The sequence below is a fragment of the Rattus norvegicus genome, chromosome 10 (genome assembly GCF_021556685.1).
Source record: "Rattus norvegicus strain SHRSP/BbbUtx chromosome 10, alternate assembly SHRSP_T2T, whole genome shotgun sequence".
In the NCBI taxonomy this organism is placed as follows: domain Eukaryota; kingdom Metazoa; phylum Chordata; class Mammalia; order Rodentia; family Muridae; genus Rattus; species Rattus norvegicus.
In genome coordinates this window covers 40,463,367-40,489,270 of record NC_141543.1, presented here as the reverse complement: position 1 = coordinate 40,489,270, position 25,904 = coordinate 40,463,367, and the positions used below count along the sequence as shown (strand labels likewise).

Here is a 25,904-nt window from a genome sequence, read left to right as displayed (position 1 = left end):
AGCTCTGCCATTAACAAGGTCTCACCATGTAACCCAAGCTGGCCTTGAACCCATGATCCTCTTGCCTTCACCCACATCCTGCTTACAATATGACTTTTGAAACTACTTTCTGTCCACACAGGTTCCAGATCTGAGAATCCAACCAATCTTGAATGACAGCCATTCAGAAAAAGAAACTTGCATCTGTATCAGATTCATACAGAGCTCTTTCCCTGGTCATTATTTCCCCCAAACAGTAAAAGTATTTACATAATGTTGGTGTTGCATATTAAGAATTATAAGCCATCTAGACATGGCTGAAAGACATGGGAGGGTGTGTGTAAGTTATATGTAAACACAGCCCTGTTTTATATAAGATTAAATATTTCCAGATTTCAGCATGCAAGGGTGTCCTGGAATCAGTCCCTGGTGTATTCCTAGGAATGCTCAAACTCTATACCAAGTAGCAGTTCAAATCCTATTTGACTGTCTTCCTCTGATACCTCTTAGTCTGAAAGTCAAGGAACCAAAGTGGGATTCTGCCTGGATCAGGGAGACCCTAGCCCATACCTGGCAGAGAATGCTCAGCTCAAGTTATGACTCATGGTGAAATGATGGCATGGGCTAGAGATGTCGCTCATTCGGAAGCATAATTGCATGAAACCCAGGGTTCAATCTCCAGCATCAAATAAAAACCAGGCACAATGGGAACCCCTGTAATGCCAACACTTAGAAGGTAGCGGCCAAAAGACCAAGAGTTCAAAGTCATCCTTGATTACAAAGTGAATTTCAGCCTGGAAGACCCTATCCAGAAGAGAAAGGGTGCTGGGAAGGAGGGGGCACAGAAAAAGAGAGAGGGGGGGAAGAGGGAGAGGAAGAAATACACACACACACACACACACACACACACACACACAAGTAAAGCCAGGGGTGGGTCCCTACAGAGAGACCAGAGAGAATAACGAAGACAAAGGGTTGCCATAACAACAGCACACACTACCAAAAATAGATTCTGAAGAAGCAGCTAAGGGTCAGAAAGGGGAAGTTTGTGTCCAGGGCCACATGAACCGGAAACTCAGAGTCCCAGGGTGAAAGCCTTCCTTCAGAGCTTGTCAACTGTGAACACTATGTCTAGACATGTGACATCATCACAGATTACAAAACTGTGGAGTTTGGTTTGTTTGGCACCAGTAAATCACCTTTTATTAGGTATCAATTCTCAGCTGGGATACAACAAGATTCAGCCATGACTGAGTTCCTTCAAGAGGGTGTGAAGCCACGGTGGTCCACAAAGTGAGAGCCCTTTCTTCCTCCCACTGTGCACACCAGGCAAGCATGGCAAGTTGGCTTCTTTCTTTGTGTTTTGAAACAGGGTTTCACTAAGTTACAGACTTTGGATTTGTGGTCCTCCTGCCTTTGTCCCAAGTGCCAGGACTTTAGGTGTACACTCCATGCCCAATTCAATAGTGACTTTATTTTAATGATGATGGCATAAAATACACTTTAAAGATTGAAATTAAAGTGTTGGTAATCTTCAACAAAGACTAATAAATGAAGTCTGGAGGTATACAAAATAATTATACACCATGACCAAATAGCAACTACAACAAGAAAGGAAAGTTGGTTTAACATTATTAAATAAATAATAAATAAATAAATAAAATAAACCAAACCAATGTATATAGCCAGGCACTGTAACAAATGCCTGTAATCCCAATGTTTGGATGGTGGAAGCAGGAGGGTCAGAAGTTTAAGTCATCCTTAGTATGGGGTCAGCCTAGGCTACATTAATATATGAGACCTTGCCTTATCCCCCTTCACCCAATATACATTATTGATTGCAAAGACACTATACAGTGTTAAAATCATGAAAAACAAAGGGCAGGTATGGTGATGCACATCTGTAATCCCAGCACTTAATTGGCAAACAGATCTCTATGCCTTCAAGGACAAGCTGGTTTACACAAGTTCCGGGCCAGCCGGGGCTACAAAGTAACCCTACAAACTGAACTAAAACAAGCAAACAGCCAGACTGAGGAATGGAATTGTGTTTTACTTAGGAGGAAAGTAAACATACATTTCAGCTAAATACAATGGACCTGAAAGCGACATTCTGGGATGACTATGGAATTCTGAATATAGTCCATGTTCCTCCATGAACTTTGAATATACAGACACATGCCCCCACGCACGGTGGTCTAGACACACAGTCCCTGGACAGCAGCCTGCTATTTGGACTTTGTGTCCCTAACAAAACCTCTGTTCTATATAGTTTGCCTCTAGTAATGAAAACTAGCAATGTACAGATTAGTGAACAGGCTAACATCCATCCATGTTAATTTACTGGGTTTTTTTTTTGTTTTGTTTGGTTTGGTTTTTCAAGACACGGTTTCTTTGTGTAGCCCTGGTTTCCCTGAAATTCTGTAGACCAAGCTGGCCTCAAACTCCACCTACCTCTGCCTCCTGAGTGCTGGAATTAAAGGTATGTGTCTGGCTGATAACTGCATAATTTTCTTAAAGGTGGTATTTAGAGAAGAAGACCTGGGAGAAAAGAATCCTTGTAGTATGTTAACTTTTTTTTTTTCTTTTTTTCGGAGCTGGGGACCGAACCCAAGGCTTTGCGCTTCCTAGGTAAGCGCTCTACCACTGAGCTAAATCCCCAGCCCCGTAGTATGTTAACTAATCAATCAATCGATCGATCAATTGATTAACCAGTTTGTTTAATTTCTTGAGAAGTCTTAATCTGGAATGCAGAATGCCCTAGAACTCACAATGCAGACCAAAGTGATCTCAAACTCCAAAATTTTCTCTTGGTTGCCTGAATACTGGGATTACGAGTCTGACCCACCACAAATGGCTTGTACGGCTTTTAAAAACAACTTTATAGGGCTAGAGAGATGGCTCAGTGGTTAGGAGCACTGACTGCTCCTCCAGAGGTCCTGATTCAATTCCCAGCAACCACATGGTGGCTCACAACCATCTGTAATGGAATCTCATGCCCTCTTCTGGAGTGTTTGAAGATAGCTACAGTGTACTCATATACATAAAATAAATCTTAAAAAAAATAAAAAAACAACTTTATAAACATACAATTAAATTATTTTTAGTGTTTACCTATATGTGTAAACAATACCATAAGTCACTCTTACACTTGACCTTAGCCAAAGGCCAGGAAGTGTTCACAAACCACTTTAAAAACGTTCTGGGAACTGGAGACAGACGGCTCAGAGTAACGAGTGACTGCTGTGTAATCACGAGGCCCAGAGTTTGGATCCCAACACTCATATTACAAGGTAGGAGTTCAGTGCATGCTGTAATCCCAGCTTCAAGTCAGAGCTTGCTAAGTTTTAGCCTGAGAAAAAGTGAGTCCTAGGTTCAGGGAGAGACCCTGCCTCAAAGGGAAACAGAGACTGATCAAGGAGACCAGAAGCCCTCTTTTTTTTTTTTTTTTTTTTTTTTTTTCGGAGCTGGGGACCGAACCCAGGGCCTTGTGGTTGCTAGGCAAGCGCTCTACTACTGAGCTAAATCCACAACCCCCAGAAGCCCTCTTTTGAGCCTGCATATCCCAGCCACCCACACATGTACACACTCATACACAAATGAGTAAATACTTCAAAATGTTTTAGGAAGTAATGAAGACTTTTTTAGCTGGCCGGGAATTCACTGTGCGGACCAGGGTGACCTCGAACTCACAGAACTCTGCCTGCCTCTACTCAACAAGTGCTGGGATTGAAGGAGTGTAACTACTATGCCTCCCTTGATCTTTTTAGGTGGTCACAGGCTTTTTGGTGCAAGACAATAATCACAGCTGAGGTGAAAAAGCAGTTCCAGGTCTTGTCTGAGATGGAGTGAGTTTATGGTCTGGGAAACAGTGAGATCCTGTAAAAATGTAAGATAAAAAGTGGCCGGGGAGGGGGGTGGCTGAAGAGATGGCTCCGAGGTTAAGAGCACTGGCTGCTCTTCCAGAGGTCCTGAGTTCAATTCCCAGCAACCACATGGTGGCTCACAACCATCTGTGATGGGACCCAATGCTCTCTTCTGGTGTGTCTGAAGACAGCTACAGTGTACTCATAAAAACATAAATAAAATCTTTTTTTTTTTTAAAGATGGCCTGGGGACATAGCTCAGCAGTAAAACGCCTGCTAAGGATGTGTAAAGCCCCAAATTCAATCTCCGGCATCTCACACTCACTGAATATGGAGTTGCCCCATGCTCTCAGCCCCAGGTAATCACAGAATGCATTTTTCCCCACCCTCTATAGTATAAGTTGCCTTTTCTGGCCACTTCATATTTACAGAACAAACGGTATGTGGTTTTGTGTGTCCCACACAATTCAGCATCCTTTCTGAGCACTTGGTATTATTTGAGGGGACAATCAGAGGATGAATGAGACCTGTAAAATGGCCGGCTGGTGATCTACCCATGCTAACGTGCGGGTTTGCAGGCCCACATTCTGGTTACACAAGATAATCCTTTAATGCTGGAAGAAGCTGGGGATTGGCATGTGGGAAATGTTTTATTTGGTTTTTTGGGGGGTTTGTTTGTCTGTTTTTGAGACAGGGTTTCTCTGTGTAGCCCTGGCTGTCCTGGAACTTGTTCTGTAAGCCAGGCTGGCATTGATCTCAGAGCTCTGACTGCCTCCACCTTCTGAGTGCTGGGATTAAAGGCCTGTGTCACCACTACCTGGCCATGTGAGAATTCTTCCCAAAGAGAAGCAGGACTCTGATGTTGCCCAGGCTGGCCTAAGACTCTCCATCTTCCTGCCTCAGCCTCCTAAGTGCAGGGAACATGGGCACCATGCACAAGGGCCTGACTGTGCACTGTGGCTGATTTCCAGTACAGTAACAATGATTTCTTTCTACCCTCATGGTCCGCTGGCCTTTCCACCTGTCAGAGGTTACTCATGACCTCATCAATCCTGAAGACTCCTCAGGGCCATTTAAGGACTGAGTCAGGAAGGGTACACCATGCAGAGCTCAGGGAAGAAGATGCTGGTGCCTGCAGGACAGGCTCTTTGGTCAGAGGGTGGGCAGGCCCAGTAGAGCCCTCAGAAGCTAGGCAAACTGAGTACAAGGCAGAGAACCAAAGGATGCAGGGAGAGGTCAGAGAGAGACCAAGCCCCTTGTCTCTGCCCTGAACATCTGCTCAGAGACTTCCTGAGAAGTTGCTGATGTCAAGCCTCTGTTTCCTGTTGCCAGGCCGGAGAGAATGAACTTGGTTGGGAGGACATGAGGGCCTTGGAGGAAATGTGAGGTCGGCAGAGCAGAGCCTGAAGTAACACAAGACGTAGGCTTGCTTGTAGCCTGCACCCCTGGGCACCCACACTCACAAGCAGAGACACATAGATATGTTTGCTTGTTGACAGGCACGCAGACAGATGGGCATACAGGAGCATAGCCTGCCAGCACCATGTCAATGCCTGGGTTCTAAACTTCAGGAATTTCCAGATGGTACTGGAGGGGAGACAGATCAGGAGGCTGCAGACAGGGCAGCTTCGGGAGGGAGGGCATAGAAAAGTAAGGCGGAACATAAAGAGACAGCTCATCTTGCCCTGTGTCTTGATCCATTCCTCTCTCACGGAGCACCAGCTATTACACTTTGGTAAAAAGCAAGGACCGGTATTGACCCAACTCTGTCCTTGAGAATCCTGCAGAGCCCCATCTGGGAGGTCTTATCTTCTGAGGGCAGTGTTGAGCAAAAAAGACGGAAGGAGTTCTGGGGGAGCCCATAGGGACCAAGGCAGCGGGCTGGCCCTCGGGCGTGAGGGCAACAAGGATGAAGGCTGGCTGTGTGGCAGCAGAACAGCTCCTGAGGATGACTCTGATGTCTTAAGACTCCCATGATATGGCCAAGCTGGCTGCAGGGACAACTATGGGCTAGGGCTTGGAAATTAGGCAGTTAGTTCCCCAGTACGTGCCCTCTCCTGTCCTGTGCTGATTTACTCCCTTTACCTGTGGTTCTGTCCATTTCTTCTAGATCAATCTGGATTTTGCCACTACTGGCCAAATTTACCTCACACTAACTTCATCGGAAATGAGAAGTGGCCATTTCATAAGGAAGAACAATCCAGGAGCACATACCAGACAAGGTGGCCCCTGGGGCTCAACACCACAAGTTCCCAGCTTCCGTACTCTTAAGCTTCCTTTCCCAGACGGCTAATGAAGTTTCCAGAACTGGGTCTCTCTTTCTTCTGTCAGCCTTGGCACACATGTCTACACCACAAGTTTGGCAGCTTAGTCTGGGGTGAGAAGGACTAGGCTAAGGAAGAGAAGTATCAGTGTCTGGAGCCAAGTGGGATGCTGGGCAAACACACTAGCAAATATGTCCCCATAGCCCAGAGATAAAAGGTATTACTCATGAGCCTGTGGGGCTCTGAGGGTGGTAGGCCTCAGGATGCCTATAAGGAACAAGAATGTGGGTAGGTCCATTGTGACTGAGGACACCTGGACAACCACATTATAAAGCCAGAGGGAGTTGGGAAGGGTTTGTCAGCACTAGACATTACAGAGTAGCCCTGGATGGGGGGTAGGTACAGATCCAGGTTAAGTAATCACTGGGGTAGGGGAAGTCAGGGCAAGGAGTCCAGGAGCCCAGAGCCTAGGGCAAACCCTGGATGAAGGAGAGGTCTGTAAGGCCAGTGGGAAACTACCAAGGGGGCAGGGCCTAGGTGACATGGTAGCTGGAAACACAAGGCTAGAGAGGTCCTGGGTGAGTAGCCAGAGGGGGCCTGGGTGAGCAGCTTGAGCTCTGCCATCACAGGACTAAGCACAGAAGGGCCAAGAACAACTGGAGGGAAGTGGCCAAGCTGCCCACAGCCCTGGTTTCTACCTCCCCAGTCTGGCCAGGCTCCCTGCCTCTGTGGAAACAGTCATGTCCCCATCCCTCCCTCCCTATCTCTACTGCAAAGGGGTGGGGAGTGCTGAGGCCCTCCCTCTCTGGGCCAGCATTGGAGCAGCACACTGGGTGATAAGAACTTAGGCGAACTCTGCCTGTGGCAGGCAACATGAAGGAAGAAACAGCTCTCCTGGCGACCGTCACCCTCCTGGGAGTTCTGCTGCAAGGTGGGCTGGCTCCTGTCTGGGGGATGGGTGGATCTTAGACCTACGCAGCCTGCTCTCCGTCCTTCAGCCCCTTGGGGTAGGGAATTGGGGTGCTGGCAGGCCTAGGCTCAGGTGAAGGACAGGAGCTTCTAGCCTAGGCTCCTGGTACCAAGCTCTTCAAGAACTACTGGAGTCTTGGGTGCTGGAGTCCCTAAGCCCCATCCAAGGAGCCCATACTTCCCTAGAGTGAGGATGAAGCCCCCAAGGAGTGTGTACAGGGGAGCAGAGGAAACTGTGCATGGGTCAACCGAGGAGGACCAGGTAAAGGATGGCCATATTGCTGAGGGACCACTAAGGCGCCTGCCTTGTGGTGGGAGCCAGTTTCTGCTTAGGAATACAAGGACTAGTGGAATAGCTACGGGCTCAGGTTGGGAGAGTCCTAACTACAGGTGTCCGGAGCACAGTATCTGCCAGATTTAGGGCTGGGTCCATGATATCTAAACAGAGAAACTAAGACAAGAATTCATGCCATTGTGTGGTGATAATGGGACCCAAACTTGAGGGACTCTGTCCTGAGGCAGGGTCCCTTCTGGCTGAGTATGTAGAAGGAAGACCAGAGTCCCTTAGCCACAGGATGTGTGCTTCCTTGTTCCTTAAGGAATACAACCAATTTTGTCCTGGGTCACTGCCTATTCAGGGGCTAAAAAGACTGGAGTCCGACCTGCAGAATAGGAGCTGGGATTTGCCTGGGCTTTGCAAGTCAAATCGTTCAGGAGTTAGAGTCTTCTAAGGTTCCTCCCACCGACAGGTGTTTCAGGTGTGCATCACCCTAGTCAATCAACCCTCAGGCCTACTGGGCCTCTCTCCATTGAACACCACTTTGGGGCAGGTGGGAGAAGGGCGTTAGAAGGGAGTCGCTCAGCGAGGGCAAGGAGAAGGGAACTGGGGTACCGACCCCGCCCCAGGTCTGTGGGGCACCACACCTGACTCCCACACCCCCACGGCCGCAGCCTACTTCTCCCTACAGGTGATCTCTGCGCGAAGAACTTTCCACGTGTCGCCGCCGCTCACCTCTGGCCCTCCCGAGTTCGAGCGCGTCTTCCGAGCCCAGTGAGCGCAGCGGGTACGGGCGGGTTCGGGTGTCAGCCCATGCGGGCCGCGCGCTCACCCAGCCCACCCCACGCAGGGTAAATTGCAGCGAGTACTTTCCGCTGTTCCTCGCCACGCTCTGGGTCGCCGGCATCTTCTTCCACGAAGGTGCGGGATATCGTGGGGGCATACTCGGGGGGTGGTCACCGAATGGCGGGAACGCGTGCTCACCGCACCGCCTCGCCTCTTGCAGGCGCCGCAGCCCTGTGCGGGCTGTTCTACCTGTTCGCGCGGCTCCGCTACTTCCAGGGATACGCGCGCTCCGCACAGCACAGGTAACTCGGGCCGGACTTCCGGGAAAACACTGCAGGGGTGGGTCGCTCCTGGACGCGACTCTAAGGGTAGGAGGCGGCGATCGGCCGCAGGGGACCCATGGAAAGAGATCTGGGGTCGGCGGGTGGGCGGTCGTAGCCCAAGAGAGCCGGTCTAACCCGGCGTGGGAGGGGCCTGAGCCTGAGGGGCGGGCCTAGTCTGGAGGGGTAGGGCCTAAACCTAGGGGGGCAGTCCTAGCACAAAGGAGGCGGAGCTTTGGGGGGCGGGGCCTTGGCTCTGCTCCCGCTGAGCGCCGCCCGCAGGCTGGATCCCCTGTACGCGAGCGCGCGCGCGCTCTGGCTGCTAGTGGCAATGGCTGCACTGGGCTTGCTAGTCCACTTCCTCCCTGGCACACTACGGGCTGCGCTCTTCAGATGGCTCCAGGTGCTCCTGCCGATGGCCTGAGGCGAAGGACCTCCAAGTCAGCAGAACTGGAGATCTTCGAACTAAACGCTGGGGCGCCCACCTCCGAATCCCAATTTCTAATTAAAGTTTCCACGAAGATCCCGTCTGCATTTTCTTGGTCTGAGGAGGGTCGCATACCGCAGGCTGCGAAGCCTGGAGGGCCCCAACCCCGGACAGATGCAGCCGGGCTTTGGGAGGTAGCATAGGCAAGCTTGGTTTCATCCTTCTCATAGTACTGTCTTCTAGACAACATCTTGCCTGAGCAGCTACTTCTGCCTTGACATTTATTTCCAGAGATAGCCTCCCTTCACCCACCTTTCTGTACTTGGGGTTCATCTTCCTCTCAGGCTGAGCCTCAGTCATTGGATTCTTCCTTGTATGCCTTCTTGTCCCCTACACCCACCCGACGTCACAACTAGAACCAGTCTTTCCCCGAGTGAGATCTGGGTCCCTGTTTTGGATCAGCGCTAGATCTCCAAATAGAGATTAGTGTAGGTGTTCAGGACACCCCTACAAAGGCCCACACAGCAGTGAGCATGACCAAAAATGTAGTCAGTGATAGGTTCTCAAGTGGACCTCAGGATGCTTGAAAAGACTTGGGTATGCCTACTGACAATACACCTCTAAATGACTTTTAACCTACCTGGCCAGCAAAAATGCTTCTCAAACAGGCCTAACAATGTGTGGGTGGAGATGGGCCGTTTATTTTAGAAATGACCACAGTATAAGCTAGGAGTTGTGGTATAGTTGTAATCTTAGTACTTAGGAAGTGGAGGCATAAATTCATGGCCAGCTTGGGTTACAGTGAGTTCCAGCACTCCCTGACTGTCTCAATCCCCTGTCCACACCAAGATCCTATTATATGAGACAAGGAGAGAAGCAGGGAGCACGAGACTAAGGACTAAGTGTGTGTGTGGGGGGAGGGGATTGGCAAACACTCCCCATCCCGAGGCGCTCAGGTCTGTGCAGTAGTTGGGCTGGGTAATGTTGCCAGACCAGGATGCTCTGAGAACACATTGGACAGGGATTCCTACAGGATAGGTGCATGAAACCCCCAGTTACTGACTCAGTGGTCACGACTTTCCTGCTAAGTAAAGATGAGGTTACCGCTGAGGTATGCCAACAGAAATTTGACATGGTAAAGGAGGGTCTGGGACTTAGTCCTTGGTATGACAGAGATCAAAGTCACCTTTGATCAAGTAACCAGTCAATATTGGACAGTAGTCTTCCAGCACGGGTGAGCCAGCCTTCCCCCTCCCGCTCCCCACCACCAGCAAGTTTTGGGAGCCCAAGATGATAGGCCAAATACAGGCAGGCACCGTACAAATGCCAGAACCGGGAAAAGTCACCTATGAGAGAGATACTTCATTAACCCTTTATTACAAGTCACGCTCTTATAGAAGTATATGCGAACTTACGTGAAAAAATCAAATGTATCCAAGAATAAAAAACACAGCACATAAAGTAGTGTATGCATTCCAGTGTTCCGCGCCGCACACAGCGGGCACCCAAGAAAAAGCTCTTCTAATGGCCTGGCTCATGACCACTGGCCGGGGCAAACGGTTCGGTTCAGTTCTTTTTGGGCGGCAGCAGGCCGGCCCTCAGGCACAGTGTGGGGGCCGCCTGCCTCTCCCGCGGCCCGGCGGGCAGGAGCAGCACCAGCTTCTGGGGCCTCCGGGCCAGCGGTGAACCCCAGGCCAGCCCGAGCCGCCTGCCAGGCAGAACCCTCCAGGTGGGGTGGATATGCCTGGTCCTCTGGGGCAGCAGCAGCAGTAGCAGCGACACCCTCAGAACCGTGGGCTCCAGAGCCGGCCACAGAGGACCCTTGGAAGCCTTCTACTTAGTCGGCCTTTTTCAGAAAGATCTGGAAGAGTCAGGCTCAGAATGAGCAGGAGACTTGGGACTTCTTATGGTCCTAGCTAGTTAGTCCCATCCCAGTCTATCTCACCTCACTCAAAATGACCCACACCGGGGAGTCAGTCTGAATGGAGAGACGCAGTGCTTCCAGGGGGCCAAAGGCAGGATCCACTTCTCCTTCAGCTACACCCTTGTAGAAGGAGCCTGTGGGAGCGCAGTGCCTAGATGTAAACACCCAACAACAACACCCAAAAGCCCAGCCCACACAGGCCCTGCCCTACTCACCAATCTGGAGGTAGCCATCAGGGCTCCGAGGGTACCGGAGAGTGGCTGAGCGGCCCTCCTGAAGGGCCTCCTTCTCTGACTGGGGGTTCTAAGGGCAAAGCAGCAGGGCTTGAGTGTCTGGCCAGAAGGGGGCGCTGTCAGCTCCCACCCACACCCGCCATACTCACATCGAAGGGCAGCACCTCCACAGAAGTGTTGAAGAGCTTATCTTCTGGGTGCTCAATGTTCCCGCTTCGGAAAAAGAACCTACAGACGCCAAGCGGGCCAGTGAGCCGAAGTACTGCCCAGGAACCCCTGTCCAGGCCCAGCAGAGAGAAGGCCATGCCTGGGCTAGAAATATATTAGATGGGTGTCCAGGTGCTGGGAGAGGTTAGGGCACCATCTTGGACAGTTCCCTGGGCTGTGCAAGGAAGCCAGAACCTTACCCTGAGACTGGCGACAGGAGTCACTAAGAACTAGATTTACCTGCCTTAGTCCTTACAAGGTAGGAAGTACTATTATGGATAGTTTCAATAAGGAAACTGAGGCATGGTGGGGTTAGATGGGGCAAATAGTTACCTCGGGGGATTATAGAAGGAGTTACCTAAAGACCCAGAAATATAGGCCGAGGCCTCTAATTGGTGTTCACCCTGGCCTCTTTCCCGGGGAGCACTGACCGCTCGAGGCGCAGTGGCTGGAAGAAGCGGAACCGGATGAAGTCTCCGGCAGCAGGTGTGAAGGCCCAGAAGAAATCCTCTCGCAAGTAGGCCTTCTCCAGGGTGAAATGCTGGTACGTCTTCAGGCTTGTGCTCACCTCCGCCGGTGGGTTCACGTGCTCCTTCCGTAGAGCATGCTTTCCAAAGTCTTTATCCTGGGGGGCAGGGAGGTACAGCAGGCATGAGTGCCACCCTCCAGTCCTGCCTCCACCGTGTTCCGTCCACACTGTGGGCCACGCCCCACCTTCAGTTTCTGGATTTTGCCCGCCAGGGATGAGTGAGTGCCCACGTGCTGGAAGAGGGACGGCTTGAAGCGGATCCGAAGGTTGGCCTTCTGCCGATCACAATGTTTCTGTGAACAGATTGGCGCCTTAGGGTTCAGCTCAGCCCACAGTCAAGGATGTGGGACTTTCGTTAGGATAACCAAGGGATTTCCTCAGCCAGCAGTGTCCTCTCCTTGCTATAGAGCCATAGCCAGGAACACAGTGTGAGCTGGCAGCCAAGGACCCTCCTTCCCTGGACTGATTCTAAATATGCCCTGCTCACCGCATCCTTCTCAGGGTTGCAGACTTTCACCCACAGGATGTGGTCCAGGAGCCAGTCGATGGGCTTGTCTCGGTAGAACATAAGGATGAATTCCACAATCAGGCTCAGATCCAGTGACTTGAACATCTTCCCTGATGGTAGAAGTCGGGGAAAGGCTCTGAGTGGGGGGTACTGCTGGCCCTATTTTTCTTCACCCCTGTGGGGACCATGTGGAATAATACCTCATGGCAAACCTTTGGGCATGTGTGGACCCAAGAGGACAGGGCAGGGCTGGGGACCCTGGCACGTCCTCACACAGAGGGCACTTCCAGCAAGGCTCAGTAGCAAGGTACCGGGGCTGAGAGATGGGAGACAGGGCACGGGTGGGGTCGGCAGAGGAGTAGCTTACCAATGAAGCCCAGCTGCGAGAACTCCAGGATCATCCAGTCCTCAGAGGGCTGCTGGAGGGCAAAGTTCTTCATAGTGCTCAAGTAGTTGGGCTTGGCTACAATGTCATCCTCCAGCTGCACAGAGAGGGACAGAAGGGAGCTGGGACTCGAGGCGGGCAAAGGACATTAGCAGATCCCTCGCCCCAGTGTGACCGTGTGCAGAGGAGGCAAGGGTGACCAGCAGGTCAAGGCTCACTACTCAGGTCAGACAGGGTTCAGGGTGGGCAGGAGAAAAGCCACAGGCTGACCTGCACGTAGTAGATGCCTTTGGACTGTGCATACATCATGAGGAAGCAGTAATCGAGGTTCTGTTTGGTCCTCCACCTGTTAGACCAGGAAGGAGTAGGAGCCTCAGAGGAGAGACAATTCCACTTCCAGTGGCCTACTACAGAGAGCCCACTGAGGCAGGGAGGACCCACTCTGCCCACTCCCCACCCCGCCCATCACGAAGGATCCTCCGAGGAGACAAGGATGGTGGCCAAGCACCAACAGCCTCTTGAGGGCACAGAGTATAAGTACCTGACTCTCTCCTTGGGATCCCCAAAGGACTCTCGAAGGCGGGAGAAGTCAGGATAGAAGTGAGGGGAAGGGGAGATGACTTCCAGGAGCCCAGAATGGATCTCTGTGGGGAACCTAGGTGTGGGGGAAGACCCAGTGGGTGTGCAGCCTCCAAGGGTAAAGGAAGGTGGGAGCTCTCCAGACCTGCCTCTAAGCAGATGTCCCTCTTCCACTAGCCTACTTAGGCACCGGGGCTCCAGAAAGGGCAAGGCTCTCACATACTTTCCCTCTTTTAACAGAGATGGGAAGCCCCTCCCCACACAAGGCCGACCATTCTCCCACACACAAAGCAGACCATCCTCCGTCCAGCCACCTTCCCCAGTTGCCTGTACTCACAAGGCTTTGATGTTCTCTGTCACTGCCGACGTGTACTGTGTATCAGTCTGTGGGAAGACCGAGTACATTTAGCTTAGTTAGCATCCCAAATGGTCTGGAAAGGGGTTGGGCAGGAGTGCGGGCTTCAGATGTCCCCACATACAGGTGTGAGGCTCCCTGTCCTAAGTGCCCAGGGGGTTGGGGGTGGGTGCTGGGCCTAGCTGTGGTCACGGTTACCTCAGAAAGCAGCCTACTGAGATACAGGCAGGTGTTGAAGGGAACCAGTTTCTCCACAAGAGGGCGCAAAGATGCATCTTTCTTTTTAACTTTGTCTTGATCCATTTGTGCATGAAACTTATGACTACAATTCTGGTTGTAATCTCCCCACCCCGCGACTCCCTCTCCCGCTCCCCCTATATCGTTCTGTTTGTTTCTTATTCTTTTATCCCCAGGTCCTGGGCCACTCGCCTCGGCGATCAGCACCACGATGACCGAGTCTTCCTTCTCCTGCGGGCTCAGCTCCGAGATGAGCGAGTGCAATGTGTCAGTCAAGTACGAGTGCACCTCGCGCCGCACGCTCGGAATGCCCATCACCACGGACACTGCAGGGGCGCGGAGGGGTGACACTGGACAGGGCTCCGGGGGACAGCCTCTCTGCCCGCCACTCGCCCCTCCCGGGCCACGCCCATACCTCCGGTGCGGCCCTGGCCCACTCGCACTGCGGGCTGCAGACTGCTTTCCTTAGCCAGCAGGTGCGGCAGATGGTGGAAGACGGTGGGCAGATGAAGTACGTGCCTGTGCGAGACGTTCCACGGCTTCAGTCGCGGATCCTCTGGGTGGATGAGAGAGGCACAGGTCAGATTTTTGCTGGGTCTGAAAACAGCCCCGCTCTGCAGACCTCCATCCACCCTATCCCGCTGAAGCTCACCTGTTAGGCGGCCCCAAGTGCGATTGCCTTCTCCGTCCCGCAGCGCCTGCCTCTCGGACACTGCCCTCTTGATTTCTTCCAGCACCAGGTTTAGCTCCTTGGAGCGCTTCAGGCTCTCTTGCTCAGCCGCGTGCAAACGGTCTCTCAGTGCCAGGAACTCGCGCTGGTAAATGTCCACCACGTCACCTGTTGGAGAATAGGGAGGTGGTACACACAGGCTAATACCAGGAAACAGCCCTCCCTGTCATCACTGAACACCTGTCTGTGCAACAGCAAACATGTAAGGGTATGCCTGCCACACCCCAACTACCTTGAGGCATATATAGGTTCATGTGAAGTTACACTGATCCTCAGCCTGGGGTTGAAAAGTCCCCAGCAAGAGAATTAGCACTCCCTGCACCCAGTTATCTCGCCCTTTAATTCAGATAGGGTAGGAATAAGGATACCTTGGACAAGTTGGGAAGGGGGTATGATCTCCTCCCAGTGCTAAGCACAGGCTGAAACAGCCTGGCTGAATCCTCTCCGCCCACTGGCTCCCAAAACCCCCTCTGGCTTTTGCAGCCTGTGCCCCTTGCTGGGAGTCAGACATCCAGAGTCACATCCAGGGTACAAGGACACAATCCTTCCTCAAGGAGCATCTAAACTCCAGCCTTCTACTCCTCTCCTGCCCTCCTTCGAGGTGTGGAGAACAGACAACCCCATTCTTAAGGCCCCATGGGCACAGTCAGCCTCCCCAGACTCTGGCCCTAAGGACTGAACCTGGGCATAGAACCTGTGACTATGTGTTCCAGCAGGAAGGTGGGGGTGGGGCTGCTCCTCCACCATGGTTGTCACTAACCGCTCATTCACAGAGTCCTTCCCATCTCACACGTACCCCTAGCCCAGTCCTTGGGCATGCTCAGATCAACAGATGAGGCTGACTGGCCCAGGAGCCCCTAACTAGCAGGTGCCCCAACCTTAAATGACTCCAGAGCTGGTAGTAACTATGCCCCCATACGAGTGATGCAGAAGTCCCTGGGACCCTGAGTGGAGCTGTGAGGGTGAGAAGAGCCCCCAGGGTGAGAAGCACCTGGCCTCATTGGTCTGGCAGGGATCAAGAGCAAGAGGAACAAACAGTATTTTGGTGGCGAGGGGCCAGCAGCTCCTGCCAGCCTGGGCGCTCAAGGCCTTTGGCCGGCCGGCTGTCTGGCTTCTGCTTTCTTTATTTGCTATCACATACACCTCCCTCTCCTTTGTCAAGTGTCTAGCTTCTGCACAAGCTGTCTCTTTTGTCTGAATTCCACATCGTCTGACCTAGCCTTCAAGGCCTCGTCTCTGAGTCTAGGAAGCCTTTCCAACTCCCACCCCATCCCCAGACACCAAATCCTTGGTGGGCAAAACATCCCCAGAAAGGCCTTGGGTTGAGCTGTCCCTAGTGTCTGCAAACCAAAAGTGAAGCTCAAGGCAAGGTGAGTCACTTCAGGACACTTTACTCCTGTAAGCAACCAAGACAGGGGTCTAAGTGTTACTTAAGTCACAAGCAAGGAGCTCAGAGGAAGAGAAGCTTGGAGACAGATGAGCCAAGTGGATTCAGTTGAGGCATCCCTTACCTGAGCAGCGATACCCACCCTAATCCTATGCCCTGCCCTACTCAAGGCTAAGGTTCCAGGGTTCCAGGCCACACCCAGGTTTAGGGACAGCCCCAAAGTGGGAAGAAGAGGGAATCAAGTTACAGGGTCTGTGAGACTCAGAGCTGGGCTCAGGGGCCAAGTTACCCTGGAAACCTGACTCCTTGAACACAGAGAGCCCACCCCGAAGCTTGCCCACAGCAGAAGGGGTTGAGGGCTTGAGGTGCACAGGCCACCAGAGCCAGCCAGGGAAGTAGTTCACAATGGCACAGACAGACAGGTGCCTTCCACAGCTTGGATGGGAAGTCCCTGCTCTCTCCTCATAGTGAAGCTAACGGGTAGCCTGTGCCACTGGCAGGATCCCAAGCGGCCCTGAGATGAGGCCATGGAAGGGAACAGGGGAAGTAACACTGGCCTAACAAGAGTGTATGTTTCCAACAGACCTAGTCTGCTCTGGAAGTAAGCCCCAGTCGGCGTTAAACTGCCCTGGGTAGGTTGTGGTGAGCAGCAGGTCCCTGAATCATCTTGAGCATCCAGGCTTGGGCACAGCTGGATCCTTGTCCTGACCCCCCTCCCTCTCAGTCCTGTGCTGTTTACTAGCAGGTAATGGGCCCCTTGGGTTCTTGGGCCTAGCTACCACCCACACACCAATTCTGCCGTTGTTTCTCAGAACCAGGAAGGCCCTTTCCCTTAGCAGCAGTACACCATACTCTCCTGGCCCTGTTCTGCCTGCTGCTGCTTGCTGTAACAGCCCAGTGATCTTATTCCCAAGTCTACTGACTTGGTTGTCCAGGAACTCATGCTGAAGATCAGGCTGGCCTCAAACTTAGAGATCCACCTGCCTCTACCTCCCGTGTGCCGGGATTAAAGGCTTGCACCACCACCACCACACAATCATGGGTTGTTCTTAAAGCTGGACCACACTGGTACCCCACATCTCTAGTGGGCTGGATAGTGAGGTAGGTCAGTGGTAAGGGCTTGGGGATTCTTTGGTCTCTCTGGGTATCTGGAGCACATCAGGATAGGCCTTCCTCTGAAGCAGAGGACTTTTGGCTTCCATCCATACCTTCCTATCCCAGGAAAGCAGGATGGACCTAGCCCCGGGTAAGAACTGCAGCAGTGACCATACCATAAGAGACTCTAGCGAGTGTGGAACCTGTGATGCCCTACAAGCAGGATAATTAACATTGCCCTGAGGGCTACGAACCACAATGTTCCACCTGGCTCTCTCTTGGCAGAGAAAACAGACTTCGGAGCCAAGCTGGGGTATAAACTTTGCACATTGTCCTTAGGGAAGGGGCAATAGGCTCAGGACCACAGGAAGATGGCAAACCCAGCCAAAGATTTGCCATGGACCTGCAAGAGGGAAGGGGGTGGGGTAGAGGTGGAGAGTGGCAGGTGTCCACTCTGTCTCCAGGTTGTGCAGTCTCCAAGGACTCTAGGAGAGCAAGGGTCCAGTGAGAGGATGGGCTGGACCCTGAGAAGGGCTGTGTGGATCTCTCTCTGAGGTGCAAGCTCAGCAACTATTTGGCTGGGGCTCTAGTTTGATCCCTGAAAGTCTGGCTGCTTCAACAGATATAGCCAAGGTTGGATTTGAACTTGAGTCCTGAACCCTAGGTGCATCTGGCCAAGTCTGAGTCTTTCCCATTCTTTTTTTTTTTTTTTTTTTTTTTTGGTTCTTTTTTTTTTCGGAGCTGGGGACCGAACCCAGGGCCTTGCACTTCCTAGGCAAGCGCTCTACCACTGAGCTAAATCCCCAACCCCAGTCTTTCCCATTCTTTTTTTTTTTTTTTTTTTTTTTTTGGTTCTCTTTTTCGGAGCTGGGGACCGAACCCAGGGCCTTGTGCTTCCTAGGTAAGCGCTCTACCACTGAGCTAAATCCCCAGCCCCATCTTTCCCATTCTTAACCCAGGCTCTAGGGTGACTCTCTCTGGATCCCTGCCTACATCCTCCCTTCTGGTTCTTTTGCTCTTCCCCTAAGTACTGGACCCTCCTCTCCTGAGCCCTATATCTGCTACAAACTGGAAACCAGCTTCAATCTGGTGGCTGACTGGCTGAGTTTGATACTGAGTTATCTGCATGGAAGAATGAGAAAGGTTCACACAGTCCACAGACTCCTGACTTCTAGACAGCTGGCCTTGCTGGATACCCATGGAAACAGTACAGCCCTCAGACAAGGTGGACTCTGTCACTACTCTCTCCATGCCTACAGACTTGTGCCTCAAGAGGAAGAACTCTGTATCTGAGTCCTATACTGCTCTGATTCTCTTGTTCGCCATGCCCTCAGAATGCTAGTCTCCTGGCTTGCTCCCTTAGGAGGTATCCTAACATCAGATGGGGACAAGTGACTGCTACAGTAAGCACACGGGAATCACTACCAAATGAGGATGAGACACAGTCTAATGGTCCTACCACAGTGGGACAACCTGATTCCAGTTCTTCAGACATTGCTCCACTACAGCCATCATAGCCTTTCATGGCTATTCTCTCAAGGGCTCAAAATGTACCCTTCTGGGTGCCACGCCCTACCTTCAGAGAGCCATCCCCTAGCCATCCCACCCCACACTCTCTCTGTGCCAGGCCCTAGCAAATCTCTCCTCAGAGTTCTTGGCTTATGATTCTCTCAAGACCAGTCCAGACCTCCAACCAAAACAGGGAAAGTCCTAGAGGAGACTGGGCTGGACAGGCAGGAGGAGCCTGGTGCCAGGAGTGGACTTGCCACAAGCTTCCTCCCTGGACCCCCTGACTCATTTAGCATAACCCTGGGGAACAGAAAGCCTGCCTGAGGGAGGGAGAGAGCTAGCCCACCTCAGCCTGATATGACAGGAAGAGCAGAAGGCAGGAAGGAAGGAAGCAGCTCCCAGCCTCCTGAGTCCAGACTGGGTAGATCATGGTCTCTGAAATGCTCAGCTTCCACTCAGTTCAAACCTAGCTCAGAAGGTTTCCTAGCAGTGCTAGGGCCTGTGTCGTTTTACTCCCAAGGCAGCTGGCCAGGCTGGGAACCCAAGCTTCGAAGCTGCATCAGGGAGGGCCAAGGAAATCCCACAAAGTGATCACATATCAGGGTTTCTGGGCTAGCTGTTCAGGAGGCCCTACAGAGAAACCCTGGGACCCGATGCCATGGAGGAGGCTGAAGGCCCCCAGGGAGCAGCACCCACGGGAGCAGAGCTGCTGCAGAGCACAGCAGTGGATGGGGCAGGGGTATGGATGCCTTGGCTATATCTCCTCACCTGTCTCAACAATACTGTGCCTGCTTGTCCAAGAGCCTGCGCCAGGTTCTCTGGGTACACCTGACTACAACTACCTCTGTGACCTTGTGTCTCAGCCCCTCTGTGGGAACTCCATAGGTCCTTAACTTGCCAGTGGGAGCGCCCGCCCCTGGCATGGGATAACCGCAGGCAGAGGCCAGTTCTGAGCGCCACACGGAGGCGGGGATCTGGTAACCACTCGCCCCCCTCCGCCAGGCCTGACCAGGGAATTTCGTTATGCCAAAAGCAAACAAGTGGGGCGAGGATGGGAGAGGCTCAGGTGCTCCCGGTGCGGGCCTGAGCGGGCGGCGGCGGGGTGGGGGCTCACCTTTCTGGCCGCTGAGCGCTGCGTACCAGGAGAGAGAGAGGAAGGCGCACAAGCAGAAGAGCAGCAGCGTCAGGAAGGTGCCATTGCGGAGCCTCATCTCCCCCAGTGCGCGGCGGGCGCCGGCGGGGCCGAGGCCGCATGGCCCGGGGGACCGGGGCCCGGGCACGGGGGCCCGGAGGCGGCGGGGGCCCCGGCCCCGGAGGAACTGCGGGCCCGGGAGAGACCGCTACGGGCAGGGCGGGAACCGGGGTGGAGGTGGGGGATGCGTGCGGGCTGCTCCTCCGCGGTGCACGGCGCTGGCGGCCTCGATCTGAGGCTGGGCCCGGGCAGAGCAGGGTTGGGGCAAGGCGGCAAGAGCCGCGGCCCGGCTGGATCCGGGACCGCCGCCGAGTCGACGGGCGAAGGGCGGGGCGGCCGGGATTTAAAGGGGCCGCATCACTCGATGCCGCTGGGAGCACCGGGAGGGGGCGGGGTAGGAGGCCAGCTCCTGGGATCCCGGCGGGCCCGCCTAGGGATCGTGGCACGCGCGTGGAATAGCAGCCCCCAGGAAAGTCGTGGCTACAGTGGTGATGAATGAGGGTCAGCTATTGTGCAGCAGGGACAGCCGGAGAAGGCGCCTGTCCCCCATAAGACTCCTTTCAGGAAGATCCCACGAGCAAGTCCCCACATCTAGACTCTCAAACCCTCCTCCCCACGGAGAGGGTCTGGCTTGGGAGGGGCCCGTTGTAGCCGAGCTGAGGTTGTCTCTAGCTAGAAGGCTGGCCACAAGTGCTCGCTGCCCATTTTTGCGCCCACTAGTACTTCGTTCTCAAGGCATTCTCTGCTGTGTCTCGGATAGTATGCTACGGACCGGGGGAGGCGCTCCTACTCTATGGAACAATGACAATGGGCCGCTCTCCGGAGTAACAGAGCAGTTGTTTGTAGGTGTGGAGCACCCTCCGGAGCCCAGCCAGCTAGCTTCCCGGTGCCAAGCGTGCCGTGGGCGGGTGTCAGGCTCACCCTGTAGTTTAGAAGGGCACGGGTCCGCAGGGTGACGCGGGCTCTGGCTCCTGTTTGTACAGCGGCGCCTCAGACTTTATTGCCGTCTCTTCCGGCACCTTCATATAAGAACTTATTACAGACTTCCCTCCAGGCCTCTGCGGAATCAGGAACTGGACACAGAACGAAAGGACTCGCTGAGCCAAGGCAGCCTAGGGGCATGCATTTTGGAAGCGCTAAGTCTACTTCCCTTCTCCAGTCTCATCGCCATTCAAAATGGAACTAAATGCTACTTTGTAGCATGCAGCTACTACCTAAGACCAGAGGGATGACGGCTACCAAGCCTGAGTTCCATTGCTCAGGTTCCACAGGGTGGGAGGAGTGAAGCGACTCCTGCAATTTGTTCTCCGATCTCCGTATGGTCCCTATGGCACGACAGTGCCACCCACATATATGTGTATGATGGATGTCCCGAAGGACCTTGCTTGGAATGGTGACGTGCGTGCGCGGGGGTTGGGGAGGGGAGGTGTGATCACACACGGCGGGGTGGGCGATGGTCTCAGTAAAGCAGAAGCTACAGTGGCGATCACACACACACACATATATATGAATATGTATATATGTATGCACAGTGCAGTGGCCTATACCCAGGAGGCAGGAGGATCCTTATGAGTTCAAGGAAGGCTTGGTCTACATTTAGAATTCTTGGCTAGTGAAGGCTGCATAGTAAGATCCTGGGGGCAACATTAGGGTGGGGAGCAACAGAAGGCAAGGCACAGCCCAAAGCCAATGTTGTACAGTTTGGAGTGACTTAGAGCAGGGTACAGCCTGATTTCCACACCTGATCTTGTTGGAGCTTTCTGAAGAGAAGTACCCTGGTTCGTTTTCCTGTTTTCATAGGGCTCTTCTCTGGGTGGCAAAGAATAGCAAGTCTTCATTTTAGTCATATAAAATCTTAATTTTGTTTAAAAGACAACAGTGGGGTCAGTATAGTGTGTCACATGCCTCCGATCCCAGCACCCAGGCAGCGGAGGCCATTGCATGAGCCCATGTTGTCTCCCCCACCCCCAAACAGTTTGAGACTAGCTTGAAATACATAGAAAATTCGAAATTCTGAGTCAAGTAGAGCTATACTATATGGTGTAACTATCCTAGAAACAAACAAGAAGGCTGGAGGGATAGCTCAGTAGTTAAAGTTAAACGTACTTATGTGACTTCTTGCTCTTCCAGAGGACCCCAGTTAGGTTCCCAGCAGCTTTATCAGGGGGCTCACAACAACTACTGCACACACACACACACACACACACACACACACACACACACACACATCTAAAACCCAAGCAATGAAGGTATATTAGAATATTAGAGCTGGAGATGGAGCTGAGGGGTAATGCACTCAATACCGGCATCAACTAAACAACAAAAGCGCATCTAGGTTTTACGTGGATGATTTAAGGAAAATGCTATAATTATTAAGCCAGTGGGTGTGAAGGAGATGGGCTGCAGGTGATCACCTTTGATCTCCTCCATCCCATTACTACCTTGGAGTAGGGGAACAGGAATGCGAGAAGGTCCCTGATGTCCCTCTGGAGGAGGGCCCTCTGGAGAAACAGGACATGGGGTTAGGTAGGGCCCATGTCTAAGGAGTAGGACCTCACAGCAGCCTGTCTACCTTACAGCCTTGTCCTCTGAAAATGGCAGCATTGTCTGGCACGTGTCCTATTTTCCACCATCTTTGCCTTTGTAGTAATTAATTAATCTGGGGCCTGCTTGCCACCTAAAGTCCCTCCGGACATTTCCTGGCTCTGCACGCTGCCTTGTAGCTGGCAACACACCTTTACCTGAGGTTCAGCTTCAGGTCCTACTCAGGGAGAACGGAGCCACAGGGGCCCAGAAAAACCTGCTTTCCTTTCAAAAGCCCAGCTCTGGGCTTTTCCTCCTTTGTTCTCCTAGCTTTTCACATAGTGAAAACAGCCTCTCTCTCTCTTTCTCTCTCTCTCTCTCTCTCTCTCTCTCTCTCTCTCTCTCTCACACACACACACACACACACACACACACACACACACACCCCTTCCTTTTTCGGAGTCAGTGACTCACTGTGAAACCCTGGCTGGCCTGTAAGTCACTGTGCAGCTCAGCGTTGGGATTAAAAGACTGGAGACATCCAGCTGTTATGATCACAGCCCTCAGGCCATGTTCTAGGACAGCCTTTGGAAGTAGTCTAGGGGTCCAGCCCTGGGGGAGTCAAGAATAGAGCTAAGAAAAATAGAAAAGCCACACATGGATTCACCAGCCTTTGAGTGAAACTTGGTGTGTTCTTCAGTTAAGAATGGGAACAGCGTCCTGTAGATTTCCCAGTCTGTGTGACTGTCACAACAGATGTCAGGAATTTCATCTACCTTAACTAGACTCGTGGCAGGGCACTTCAAAAGGATAGTTACACTCATGTTGGTGACATCATATTTATGATATTAGTCCTGCTTCTAGATATTACAAATTAAGGAGAATCACGGGTATTTGCAGGTTTTAGGAAATGTTTTTCTAAATTTGCATTTCAGTTGTTCAGAAGGCATCGCCTTTTTTTTTTAAAGATTTATTCATTTATTATATATGAGTACACTGTAGCTGTCTTCAGACACACCAGAAGAGGGCATCAGATCTCTTTACAGATGGTTGTGAGCCACCATGTGGTTGCTGGGAATTGAACTCAGGACCTCTGGAAGAGCAGTCGGGGGCTCTTAACCACTGAGCCATCTCTCCAGCCCCCCAGGCATTGCCTTCTAAGACATGGGTCTGTGATGTATGATGGGGTTGACAGCAGAAAGCAGGAGAATTGATTAAGAGTCCTGGAAAGAGTAAATAGCTCAACTGTTGAGAGCAAGAGGAAAAGGGTTTGACTCCCAACACCCACTGGAGGCTCACAAGGAATCGGCTGCTGATTCTGGCCTCCGAGAGCACTGCACACAAACATTCACTCAAGCAAAACACCCAAATTCTTTTTTTTTTTAGGATAAAAAAAATAAAAGACAGTTCAGGTTCATCCTCGACTACAAAGGCAGTTCAGGGCCAGTCTCAGCTACATGAGAGTCTCTACATACAAAACACACACGAAGTTGCCCACAAATAAGTGAACGAGCCTGAAAGAGCAGGGCAGTGGCAGCACGCGCCCCTAATCCCAGCATTCCGGATGCAGAGGCAGGCAGATCTTAAAGATGTATTTATTTTATATATGTGAATACCCTGTCATTGTCTTCAGACACACCAGAAGAGGGCATCAGATCCCATTACAGATGGTTGTGAGCCACCATGTGGTTACTGGGAACTGAACTCAGAACCTCTGGAAGAGCGAGCAGTCGGTGCTCTTAACCACTGAGCCATCTCTCCAGCCCCCCCCCCTTTTTTTTTAAAGATTTATTTATTTTATATAAGGCAGGCAGATCTTGGAGTTCATGGTCAGCCTGGTTTACAGAGTGAGTTCTAGGACAGCCTGGGCTACCCAGAGAAACCCTGCCTTGAAAAAACAAACAAACATACAAAAAAAAAAAGGAATAGATAAAATATTTTTAAATGGTGGCTTATACTCATAATCCCAATCCCAGGCAGACTGAGGCAGGAGGATTGCTTCAAGTTCAAACCCAGGTTGGACTGTATAGTGCATCCTAGTCTACCTGGACTACAGAATTAAACGCTGTCTCGAGAAACAGAAATCAAACCAAACAAAGAATACAAACATGAATGCTTTGATGTTGATCCGGCCACTGCCCTGTTAGAACCTGTCCACCTTGTCCAAGGCCACAGAGACGAGGTCCACAGAGAAAGATGATCAGGAAGATACAGGGGAGAGGAGGTAGGGTCTAACTGCCATCAACAAACACAAAGGAATCTTTCTTAATTTTTATTTATATGAGTATACTGTGGCTGTCTTCACACACACCAGAAGAGGGCATCAGATCCCATTGCAGATGGTTGTGAGCCACCATGTGGTTGCTGGGATTTGAACTCAGGACCTCTGGAAGAGCACTCAATGCTCTTAACCACTGGGCCATCTCTCCTACCCTTAATTTTTTTTTTCTGGGGTTTTGTTGTCAAGTTCTTACCACTGGCCTCCAACTCAGGATCCCTTTGCCTCTGCCTCCCACATGCTGGACTTATAGGCTTAATTCACAGGTCTATGATGACATGTACATGTGAAATGTCCAGCAGAAGCTCACCGTTCTGTACTCTTATTTCAAACAACAACAGCCACCACCAGGACTGGCTAGATGGTTCAGTGGGTACAGTCATTGGCGGCCAAGCCTGAGGACCTCATTTTGATTCCCCCAGACCTACATGGCTTTAGGAGATAAAGACTCCTGCAAGTTGCCCTCCGATCTCCACATTCACACAGCATGGCACAAAAATTTGTACACGCATATACAGATACGAAGTAAGTACATGCAGATTAACTTTTCTTTAATTTCACAGTTCTCCTGAATAGACATGGGAGGGCAGAGGTCCCTGAATAGCACCCAGGGAAATGGAATGGGTCCGGAATGGGTGGGTGGAGGGGATTTAATGAAAGCACGCTCATCAACGCTGCCTGTCCATCAGGGACTGACTCTGAGAGCTCTGTGCACTTCAGTTCCTACCCAGGCTTCAGGGATGGCTACTGAGATAATGCTTTCCTGGCAGAGGAAAGAAAGCTCTAGAAGCTTTGGCGTTGCCTTGTCAATGGTCTGTGGCTTTTACTGTCCGGTCCTTGGCCAGAACCAATCACATGGTCTCACATTAAGAGAGCGGGCTGATTTTATAGATATATAAAATGTGGCTTCCTGGCATGAAAGACACATGAAGTTATTACCGTTGCTATTAGGAATGACAATCAACAGAAATTGCTGGTGGTTTGAGGGACAGGGTGTGGTCACGGGCTTCTAGCTATTATCACAACAGCTTTCTCTGGAACTCTGGCGTAGGCCTGGGGTCTGGGAAGATGGCAGCTCAGTACTCTTGGATACAATTGATCCAAAGGAAACCCGGATCAGCTAAGGCATCCCACACCTGTAACTCACAGCATTCAGGAAACAGGAGCAGGAGGATTATTGAAAGCTTGAGGCCAGCCTGGTCTATACGGAAATGACTGGCCAGATAGGGCAACACAGCAAGATTCCATCTTTAAAAAAAAAAAAAGCTGGTGAGATGACTCAGTGTGTCACACTTGTCACCAAGCCTGATGCCCTGAGTTGTACCCCAGAGACCTGCATGGTAGG

The 25,904-nt window shown here is 51.9% G+C and overlaps 2 protein-coding genes and 1 long non-coding RNA gene across 9 annotated transcripts; 2 read left to right on the top strand and 1 right to left on the bottom strand.

The window, feature by feature from the left end:
* The first annotated feature begins 998 nt into the window (after positions 1 to 998).
* On the top strand, positions 999 to 6,157 carry LOC148002847 (uncharacterized). Its single transcript, XR_015631567.1, has 4 exons — positions 999 to 1,317; positions 3,750 to 3,827; positions 4,086 to 4,204; positions 5,956 to 6,157. It is a non-coding gene; the product is annotated as an uncharacterized LOC148002847 (long non-coding RNA).
* Positions 6,158 to 6,910: 753 nt separating this feature from the next.
* On the top strand, positions 6,911 to 8,984 carry Ltc4s (leukotriene C4 synthase). 5 transcript variants are annotated; one of them, NM_053639.3, is given in 5 exon segments: positions 6,911 to 7,040; positions 8,030 to 8,129; positions 8,206 to 8,276; positions 8,362 to 8,443; positions 8,744 to 8,984. In NM_053639.3, coding segments are annotated over 5 exon segments (453 nt in total). In that variant the 5' UTR covers positions 6,911 to 6,982; the 3' UTR covers positions 8,886 to 8,984.
* A 1,254-nt stretch (positions 8,985 to 10,238) lies between these two features.
* Positions 10,239 to 20,076, bottom strand: Mgat4b (alpha-1,3-mannosyl-glycoprotein 4-beta-N-acetylglucosaminyltransferase B). 3 transcript variants are annotated; one of them, NM_001127533.1, is given in 15 exon segments: positions 10,239 to 10,749; positions 10,834 to 10,946; positions 11,028 to 11,115; positions 11,195 to 11,273; positions 11,684 to 11,877; positions 11,967 to 12,074; positions 12,269 to 12,399; positions 12,657 to 12,771; positions 12,945 to 13,020; positions 13,216 to 13,329; positions 13,591 to 13,637; positions 14,038 to 14,171; positions 14,261 to 14,401; positions 14,498 to 14,683; positions 19,681 to 20,038. In NM_001127533.1, coding segments are annotated over 15 exon segments (1,647 nt in total). In that variant the 5' UTR covers positions 19,778 to 20,038; the 3' UTR covers positions 10,239 to 10,725.
* Between the last annotated feature and the right edge of the window lie 5,828 nt (positions 20,077 to 25,904).

Coding starts and splice junctions, on each gene's coding strand:
- Ltc4s (XM_087569300.1), top strand. CDS start 6,983: ATGAAGGAAGAAACAGCTCTCCTGGCGACCGTCACCCTCCTGGGAGTT. Junction 8,130..8,205: donor GAGCGCGTCTTCCGAGCCCA/GTGAGCGCAGCG, acceptor CACCCCACGCAG/GGTAAATTGCAGCGAGTACT. Junction 8,277..8,361: donor CGGCATCTTCTTCCACGAAG/GTGCGGGATATC, acceptor CGCCTCTTGCAG/GCGCCGCAGCCCTGTGCGGG.
- Mgat4b (XM_087571640.1), bottom strand. CDS start 19,777: ATGAGGCTCCGCAATGGCACCTTCCTGACGCTGCTGCTCTTCTGCTTG. Junction 14,684..19,680: donor AGCGCTCAGCGGCCAGAAAG/GTGAGCCCCCAC, acceptor ATTCTCCAACAG/GTGACGTGGTGGACATTTAC. Junction 10,947..11,027: donor TGATGGCTACCTCCAGATTG/GTGAGTAGGGCA, acceptor GCGCTCCCACAG/GCTCCTTCTACAAGGGTGTA.